Source organism: Mercurialis annua, linkage group LG5 (assembly GCF_937616625.2).
Source record: "Mercurialis annua linkage group LG5, ddMerAnnu1.2, whole genome shotgun sequence".
Classification (NCBI taxonomy): Eukaryota; Viridiplantae; Streptophyta; class Magnoliopsida; order Malpighiales; family Euphorbiaceae; genus Mercurialis; species Mercurialis annua.
Window position 1 is genome coordinate 16,765,782 of NC_065574.1, and position 10,146 is coordinate 16,775,927.

The 10,146-nt window shown below is 34.5% G+C and overlaps 1 protein-coding gene across 1 annotated transcript; it reads left to right on the plus strand.

Annotated features, from left to right (window-relative positions):
• The first annotated feature begins 899 nt into the window (after positions 1–899).
• On the plus strand, positions 900–9,944 carry LOC126682166 (uncharacterized protein At4g19900). The gene is made up of 5 exons (XM_050377756.2): positions 900–2,295; positions 2,381–2,530; positions 4,480–4,614; positions 5,377–5,571; positions 9,439–9,944. The coding sequence occupies exons 1-5, from the start codon at positions 989–991 to the stop codon at positions 9,623–9,625; spliced, it is 1,974 nt and encodes a 657-aa protein (XP_050233713.1). The 5' UTR covers positions 900–988; the 3' UTR covers positions 9,626–9,944.
• The last annotated feature ends 202 nt before the right edge of the window (positions 9,945–10,146 follow it).

Sequence of the window (10,146 nt, forward strand, 5' to 3'; positions counted from 1 at the left end):
TTATAAATGAAGAACAGAGATCGTGAAACTGTTTGTTGGAAAAGTAAAAAAAAAGATTAAAAATATATGAATAACTGAAATATTACTGATGATGTGTGAAATAAAGAGTTGGTTTGACTCTCCATATGTGGAGAGCCAAATCAACTCTCTATTTTTAATTTACATAATAGAGATTCCATTGGACTTTTAATTTTTAATAAACTCTTTATTTAAAAGAGTTTCACTATTTTAGAGAGGCCATTGGGATGCTCTAAGACACTCAGTTAAAATAAAGGGACGATGACAAAATTATCTAAAATTTTAAAAATATTTACAAAAGTATTTATAAACTTTTTTTATTTACAAAAATACGACTGATTTAAAATTAATTGCAAAAGTACCAAAAAATGAAAATTAACTACAATAGTACGATTTGCATAATGTCGGTATAATTATGGTATACTTTTAGAATATTAAAACTATAAATCAGATAATTTAAAAATAATATTTGGTTTATTATTGTTATAATTTCAGTATATTTTCAGTATATCGATTATAAATTTTTATATATATTTTCTAGTTGATAACATGTATATTTTTTTTATATGTATTTTTCACTATAGTTGGTAATGAACTAGAGAATTTGTATATTATCGGTATAATTTTAATATATTGTTAGGTTAATATTTAGTATGCGATGTGGTGTAATGTTGATGTAATAATAAAATTTCAGTATATTTTGATGTGTACACTTTTGGTATACTGTTGGTATAATTCCGGCTCCCACCTAAGTATTTTTTAACTGGAAAATATTAAAATAAAAAAAATAAAAATATAGTGATTAAAATAAAATAAAATTTAATAACTGAAATGAAAAATTCATAAATTCAGTGATCTTTACGATCAATTACCCTAAAATGCCTGTGTGTCTGTTTGTTGTGAAGTGAGGCAGCATCACACTAACAAAAAAAACACAAGAGGCATATCCTGGCAGCAAGCATCAGTATCAATGCTACGTTCTTTCCGGTCCCGTCGGCGTCCACGTTACGGAGTACATCTCTGCGCACTCATTTCAGCTCTCCTCCTCCTCCTCTCCGTCTCTCTCCTCCACACTCGCCTCTCTTCTTCTTCCTCTCCCCACCACCGCCACCGCCTTCCTCACTCTCAAAACAATAATGCCGATTCAACAACCACCACCCTCCTCTCCGACTCCGACGACGCCAATAATAACAACAGCAGCTCAACAGCTGACAATATTGACGAGCTCGACACTTTCCAAGATCAAAACGACACCATATTTCCCGGCTTTAGAACCGATGAAGAAGATGAAACCCAACTCATGAAAAATCCAGTTTCTGCTTCTGGGTATTATGTGGATCACATTACTGGATCAATTCGTAGAGGTTTTAGTACTAAAAGATCAATTGACGAGTGGGATTCTAATGACTATAATTCATTGGGTTTTGCAGAGGATCTTGAGAAGAGTAGTGGTAGGGCTGCGTTTGGGAGTGATGATATTCCTGTTGATGAAGATGTGAGGAGGAAAATGAGTGAAGTTGATGGGATTGAAGATGCATTGTTGCTCAAAATCGGGGGGAGTAGAAAGGTTTCGCCTCTACGACAAGGGTGGGGTGATTGGTTTGATAAGAAAGCTGATTTCTTGAGGAGGGATAGGATGTTTAAGTCTAATTTCGAGGTTTTGAATCCCTTAAATAATCCTCTTTTGCAAGACCCTGATGCTGTTGGGGTTACTGGATTGACCAGAGGTGATAAAGCAATGCAGAAATGGCTCTTCAATGAGTTTAAGAAGCACCCGTTTATTGCGAAGAAGCCTTCCAGGGATTTAAGGATGACCCGTGGGGATGCCGCTAAGATTGCCGAAAGACGGATTTTTGATGACAAAGTCAGTACTGAATCATATGGTAAGAGAGGAAGTAATGGTGATGAAAATGAGGGTGCAAAGAGTAATGTAGCTCAAGAATTGAAACAAGTGGGTGGTTTAGAAGATGGGGAGGCTAAAGTTAAACAAAGGAAGCCTGAGGAGTTGAATTATATATATGCGGATGGAAAACGATGGGGTTACTTTCCTCGTTTGCATCCTCATTTGTCGTTCTCGGATTTTGTGGATTCGTTTTTCAGGAAGGGGAAGTGTGAATTGAGGGTATTCATGGTGTGGAACTCACCGCCTTGGATGTATACGGTTAGGCACCAGAGGGGGCTTGAGAGTCTGCTGTTTCACCATAGAGATGCTTGTGTTATTGTTCTGTCTGAGACAATTGAGCTGGATTTTTTTGCAGGAAGCTTTGTGAAAGATGGGTATGGACTTACATTGGGATTTGCGCTAGACTAAATTATTTGTTTGTAATCTAAATTGTTGTTGGTTGCTGTTCTTTCTATGCAGTTACAAAGTTGCTGTTGCCATGCCCAATCTTGATGAATTGCTAAAGGACACACCGGCCAGTGTATTTGCTGATGTTTGGTCAGAGTGGAGAAAAACTAAATTTTACGCCACACACTATAGCGAGCTTGTTCGGCTTGCTGCTATCTACAAGTGAGTATAGATTTTCTGGTTTATAGAGCCCTTAAAAAATTGTATCGAAGAGAGAAGCTAAGTAATTAACAACTGCCAAATATGAATTGAACAAATCGTTAATTGCTGCTATATTGGATTTATAGGCCTGAAATTACTTAGCTATTTCTTTCATAAAGATGTTGGGCCAGAGTACATCTCCATACACGATATGAAATGAGGAACTTTTCCTTAGAAATGCAATATGCTCAATTAATAACTCTAGCAAATTTTGAGTAGAAACTTGGTCCAGGCCTGGTATGAAAATAACAATGGTTATAAAAGCTTAAAGTTTCTTCTCTCAGAAATGAGGCTAGTATGTCCTTATATTTTACCCTTCAAGTATTTTTTTGTCCTTCTTCTGAGATTTCTTAAATGATACATCATTTAGCCTGAACGTTAGATGTTCCCTGGATAGTTCATAATTTGGTGATTTCAGCAAGGAAATAGGCAAGGTGTTTAGGACAATTTTAATTTGGATTATTTCTTTAAAAGGCAAGGGTTTGATAGTTTTCTGTGCCATTTGGATATCAAATTATATCCAGAAAGTTGAAAGCAGATTAGTATTATCACTAAACTTTAACCTTTTTTCCTGTTATGGAATTGCTTTAACCCCTTGACCATCATAGTTACAAATGCAGGCCTTGATAATATATGAGAGCCTTGACACACAGATCTCTAGAGTCTTGATCAAGGTTAGCATTTGATGAAGTGTTTCAGGGTGTTTAGTTATTGGAAACATAGGGTTCTAGGTTTTAAAAAAGATACCTACTTCTCTCAGTTTTCCGTGAATGAAAAGCTTACTCTGTAAATTTAAAAAATTAGTCATTAGTTAAAAAGTTGGTAAACTTAGGCTCTTATCCTATACCAATTCTCAAGTAGAAAGAAGCTAGCTTAGTTGAAGCGTAAGAGTTGCTTTCCATGGGAAGTAACTTTGCCATTTCTTGTTCCTTTATTATTGATGATAGTAAGATTTGGTAATCAAACATCCTTTTCTTATTGTTACTTTGTGAACACTCATCTTTTACAAACATATCCCATGTTATAGACCAAATCAACGAGCACTTTTCATAACTACAAACAGAATGTGCATGTCAAGAAAAGACATCCAAAACCTTCCAGCTTCACCCTTAAGCTCTTAGATTATGCTCATTTGCATCATACTTTTCTCATCAGATAAGAATCAGATTTACAATACTTCCGATCCTCCAAATATGGTTTCATGAAGTTATCCTACCAACATTTCCCAAGAAGTCCTATGTAAGAAGTTTTGTTAGACATCAAGTTCGTCCCTCCGTTTCAATTATTAAATGAGAGATATTACATTTATGATGTCAACCTATAGAGATGCTCTTGGACCATCATTTAATCCATTATTTGCAATGCAAGTAGAGGAGTGAAACAAAAATTAAATATGGAGTAAAAAGTGATACTTTAGTATGAGTACCTGTGTCGTTGGAAACATAATGCCTTTTTATTATGTGAGTCTTGCCACCCTCAAATTTTTCTCTTATTGGATCTCAAGTGCTTTATATATGTAGATGAGTGGTTTCATTTGGAGTCCTCTATACATCAAAGAAAGAACTATCATTATGTACAAGCAAATTGACTCTAGAGTCTAGAGATATACTAAATAAATAAGCTAAATTATTTCTTGGCAAAACTAGAAGCACCCCTTGTTCTCTACCAAACTTCTTGGCTCACCCCAATATTCCATACTTGTCCAATTGTTGCTGAGCAGTGTTTGTGTATTAAACGAACCTTGACTATTATTAAAAATTGCTAAAAGATTCTGTTGGGGCCTTTGTTTATGCCAATTCACCCTTTTTTTAAATTTAATCGTCAGATGTGCGCAACAAACTCTTAATGATTAGCTTTGATACATTTGCTGTTGTAAACTAACTTTTGGATTTACTTGTCTGATTACGCAGATATGGTGGCATTTATCTTGATTCTGACATAATAGTTCTGAATCCATTATCTTCACTTAATAATGCTGTTGGTCTGGAGGGCCAGACTGCTGGAGGTTCTTTGAATGGGGCTGTGATGGCATTTAAAAAGAATAGGTACTCGTGATTGTTGCTTTCTTCAGTTGTAGAGAATTTTTAAACTAGAAGCAAAATATTGAGTGACGGCCATTAAATACATAATGGTGCTAATTGCAGAGGTTGAATGACCTAGCATTCTGTCCTCTCTTTCTCCTCTCTTACCTTCTCACTCCCACTGCCCCTTCTCAAATTAACTGAATGAGGGACTTTTGTTCTTTTCGCTGTTTCGATTCCCGTTATTAACTTGAAGAGATATATTGCAACTCTTCCTTGTGGTTGTATAACAAGAATGTTATAGCAATTTGGTAGACTGTCCATTCTTTCTGTAATTCTTGCGTCTGTTACCACATAAAGCAACAGCGTTGGTATAATATCACTTACTTTCTGTTCTGAGTTTGATGCTTCAGCCTGCTATTTAATTTCTGAGCAACCTCCCACGTATCGGTGCTTCACTATAACACATTACCAAATTTCTTATTCAGGGCAACTATCAACTTTTTTACAGTTTTTTTTTTTTTTTTTTAAAAATATGATTGAAATCCAGGAGGAAAGGTGGGACAAAGGGTTGGAGTTTGGCAAGATGGTTGCAAAAACTATAAAGTATTTGTTTGGACGAAATTGTTTTTACTGCATTTTTATTGACGTTTTTTTTTCTATTTTTTATTTATTGACTTTTTTTTCTTGATTAGATTTTAAGAAAGGTGGGTAAAATGCTTGAGCATAGTTAAGTTTCTCTGCATATAACCTACTTCTGAATTTGTGGTTTTCTTCTCTGCGCAGTCCATTCTTAATGGAATGCTTGAAGGAGTTCTATATGACATATGATGATACCCGTTTGAGATGGAACGGAGCTGAACTTTTGACAAGAGTTGCACACAAATTCTTGAGTAAAAAGGATAAATCCTTGAGGCAGCTTGAATTGAATTTGCAACCTTCTTACAAATTCTTCCCAATTAGTTCACAGGATATTACAAGGTATTGTTTAAAGCTTTTGTTAAAATAATTTTTTTGCAGAATCTTGCTGGTTTGCATGTCACTATATGGTGAGTGGGCATTTCCAGGAACTAAGAATTAGCATTTTTTCTTCTGTTTCTTTTTTAATATCTGTGCCATAGTTTTGTTTGTTTGACAAATAATATGTTTAGTAGTCGGGGGAATATGACCAGAAACTTTAGGCTTCAAGCTATATTTGTTTAATGATGAGTTGTATTTGAAAACTAATTCTTTCAACTTGAATTGTAAAAGGAACTGACAGAAAAACTTAAGAATCGCTCATCCATAGTACTAAAATGATGCCATATCCTTGCAGCTTCATTCCCATAGTATAACATATTCCAAAATAAAATCATAGTTGGTTGATCTTTTTGTTGGCTGTTCCAATAAACAAAAACATGCAACATAATTTCTTATGCACTGACCTGTTTCCCACTCTGCTTCAAACAGAGTATTACCTATACTTCGGGAAGGAGATGAAAAAAGTTGTGTTTAAAAGTTCAGAAAATGCTATATTTCACTCACCTTTTGGCAAATAGTATTCTTTTAGCTAAATGGACTGTGGAGTTTGAGCTGCATTAGGCTGGAAACTCTGTCTATTTCATTGAGCAATTTTTTCACATTTGTGAGGCAATTTTGTCATCAAGGCTTAATGTTCGGTAGTATGGGGAAATGAGATTTTGGAGGCTGAAATATTTAGTTTTAGTCTACTATACATTGCATAAATTAACAAGAAAAGAAGAGATCTATTCTAGGTCATCTTACCCTTAGAAGTCAAGACCTATAATTTATAAATAATATACTCCTAAAAAGCATAGTACCTATGAAATTTATGTTGGTAGCCTTCAAGTAATAGAATCTGCATTGCTTCTGTCTCTATTGGAGCCTAACTATTAATAGACAAAAACTGAAGAAAGGCTGCGTTTTGAAGATTGATGTCACAAACAGAACTTCCAAAACTCAATATTGGTCCATTTCACTCATCTTTGGGTTGTACAATTATCCTTGACCGTAAATAGTAAATCAAAAGAACTCATTGCAGATTAGATCAGCTGCTAGAAAGCCTGCTTAGGCACACACATATAAAAGATAAACATGATGGAAAATTCCATTTAGCTATGCAAGACTCATTAAGATTCTTAGAGGCTGTCAGTCTGTACATTTATGCTAGACCATAGTTCTTCCAAATCTTGTTATTTGCCTGTGCTTATTATTGTTACATAGCAAGGTAGAAATAGAAAACAAGAGAAAAAAACATTCAAATTTCATAATTAGAGCTCCTTGCACTTCCATTATAAGGCACTTCCATATTGTTTGAAGAGTACTCTGCATTTGTAATATAAGTTCAGTATCGTTGTGTTGGCTATAAATGAGATAAGCCACCAGTGAGCTACTAGGAGCTTGGTTCAGTAATGGCTTTCTTGAACTCCTTATTAATTAGCAAAAAAAAAAAAAACTCCTTATTAAGGTTAGAGAGTATCTCAAATGCTTTGGTATGGGTATTCCAAGCTTAACTTAGGTGACTTTCTTAGCATGTTGAGGGCTGCACGTTTGACGGTTAGTTCATGTATAGTTAACAAATTGAGTTTAACTTGAATTATCTTGTTTATAAGATTAAAAATTCACCTAATTAATATTTGAAAATATTTGTATTTTTGAAAATGTCACTGATAAGAAATTACAAGCTTAAACTTGTCCATTAAAGTTATTCAAATTATTCTGTTTTATAAAATATTTCCCTCTTGATCTCAGCTTTTTTTTGCTTCTTTCAACTAAGAAAATGAAAATTTTATGCTCAGCAGGAATTATTTATGAAATAAGGAGTTTAAACTTAAAGTACATTTGATGAGTGAGCCGAACCTAAACATGCTAAAACTTGTTTTGTTTGTCAATATAATTTATTGGCAACGTTTTTAAACCAGAATGGACTGGCCAGTTAGCTGTCTGGTCCGTTTAGATATCAGAATCAAAAAATTTAAACATCGATTAAAAATTAGGTTAAACTGGTCCGGTTTTAATAAACCACCTTCTTTACGTATGCGAACTGGGTTCTTCATGGCATGGCAGCATTGGCAGGTAAGCGGTTCAAGCAGCTTTAAGGAAGAATTTCCCTAAATAATTGCTATCATAATGACAATCACAATCACAGTTAAAATCTTTAACCCAAAATATGGACCCTTTTCTCTCTGAATTCAATCTCTCCTCTCAATATCCCGCTGCATTATTCATGATCCCATGTATTACCGCCACCGCCATGGCTGAACCTCCTCCTCCATCAAGAAACATGAACAGTGACGTGGAGGCATTTAAAATTCTTGAGCTACACTTTTACATTCCTCTTGTGCTGATTCTTAATAATATCAGCAACTTGAGTTTCTTGGCGACTCTGCAGTCTGCTTTAGGACTTGAATTCACTAATTTTCTTTTTCTTGCTTTCCGCAATCTCGTTCTTGGTTAGTTGGCTTGATCGTATGCTACTAATATCAGCACTGAGAAACTTGTCCGTGTCACTATAATTAAAATTGGCCTTTATAATTTTTTTGTTTCAGAATTATTAATTATTAAAATATAAAAATCTGAGTTAAATGGGCTTGTAAAGTAAAACCAGTTTGATCTCCTGTCTCGTTTTCAAAATATTGTTTATTGGAAAAGTTTGAAAAAAATGGGGCAATTCCACTAGCTGTTCTTACATGTATGAAAGGGATGCCCATCTAATGTTTCATCTTCTTGTAAAGCTCGTGATCAAATTTTGGGTGCATTTCTCAAGTCCTTACAATATTTACCGTGGTAAATGCGGAATATTTGATAGAATTGAATTAGAGAATTGCACTTGTGCTACCTTTCTTTGCTTGCACAAGGCGGGGTATGAAAACTAGCTTTGTTGTGCTTCTTGGCAGTCAAATTCTCGATTTAGATTTTTTTTTTCTTTCTTTTCCTGTTTCCTCTATTTGGAGCTTGCCACAGCTATCAGTTGATATGTTGTTTGGGCGTTGTCTTCGCCATTCTGTTTTCATGTTTCCATACTCGGAAGAAATAAAAAAGGACAGTTTAGCTAGGTCTCAATTTATGCAGCCATAATTGTGTGTATGGTTATATGAGACTGTTGTGAATTTTGATTAAATGGAAAATTGCATTTGCTGCACTTATTCGCAACAATTAGTTGGAGCTTTGTACAAGATACTGCTAACATGAGCATGTGATATATGAAGAGTATTCTCGTAGAATTATTTTGAAATCTTGTGCATACAACAAACCTAGTAGTTTTTTGATACATTTTATGACAACAAAGATTCATTTTAACCCCTGAACTTGGCACAAAAGATCAATTAAGACCAAGCTCATGGCTTTTAAAAAACCACCATGAACTTGGCATTTTGGCTTGTATCCCCCTTTAGAAGAGATGAAAAAAATTGCTTGACAAGTCTTGTTTGCCAGTATATTTAGATAAACTGGATTGCACAAGGGCTGATTATAAATATCTATATTGCACGAAAACTTGATGAGTCCTATGTTTTGGTATTTTGTTTCTATTTCCCGGAACTTTTTTAAATTGATAATCCATTATTGAAAAAATATAGTTTTACTGTTTTCCATTTCCACGTTTCCATTTCCAAATGTCGTTGATGATGGTAAGTAATTTTTGTAGCAATAGCCATATCATTTAATTTTTGCTATTCAGATTATCATGTACCATTCCTACAATCAATAAATTTTACTAGAATTGGTCAAGAGGGGAGACCGATTATTTAATTATTTGTACTAATTCTTATTTAAATAGTTTCATGTTAGTTGAATGGCTAAGATCTTATTTTTAGAATTTGTGCCTTATTTTGTTTGAACTGTGAACAGTTACTTCACCACACCGGCAACAGAGGATGAAAAGGCTGAACAAGATGCGTTGTTCAGTAAGATTTTGAGCGAGTCGCTGACATTACATTTCTGGAGCAGCTCGACGTCCGCTCTCATTCCAGAGCCAGGCAGCCTCGTGGCACGGCTTCTGAACCACCCATGTATCCACTGCTCTGATATATTGTGATTCTCCTGCATTTTGTATAAACTTCGTCAAGCGAGGGAATCCAGATTTATGAAATGCTACTGGCGATCCCAAAGATATGCGGTGCATAGTTTAGCTTTTATAGAGAGGTTTAAGTTTAATGGTCAAATTAGGAAGAACATATCATATGTACAGTCTAATCTTCTGCTGTCTAATTTATGGTGAAAGTCAATTTTGTAAGCAAACTGTAAAACTTCTACAACTTGGTTCCTAAAGTGGCTGTAAAGGATGAGTTCACTTTATACATGGTGGTTAAGAAATATACAATTTTCTGAATTAATGAATTTAGAATTTCTATAAATTTTCTTGGGAAGTTACAGGGTACTTGTAATCTATTGTTCAATTCTTGGTTTTTATTTATGCCATTTTGCCTCGCTGTTATGTAGCGGAGAAATTGAACTATCAAACTGAATTGTTTGGTTTGAAATTATATAAACAAAAAAATCAGTTCACTTTTGGAGCAAATTGAATTGGGAAAAACAAATTGAATTGATGGTAAAAAA

Bases quoted from the DNA above. Each gene is read 5' to 3' on its own strand.
- LOC126682166 (XM_050377756.2), top strand. From the start codon at position 989: ATGCTACGTTCTTTCCGGTCCCGTCGGCGTCCACGTTACGGAGTACAT. The intron at 2,531-4,479 runs GTGAGTATAGAT...CTGATTACGCAG, and splicing joins CGGCTTGCTGCTATCTACAA to ATATGGTGGCATTTATCTTG. The intron at 4,615-5,376 runs GTACTCGTGATT...TTCTCTGCGCAG, and splicing joins ATGGCATTTAAAAAGAATAG to TCCATTCTTAATGGAATGCT.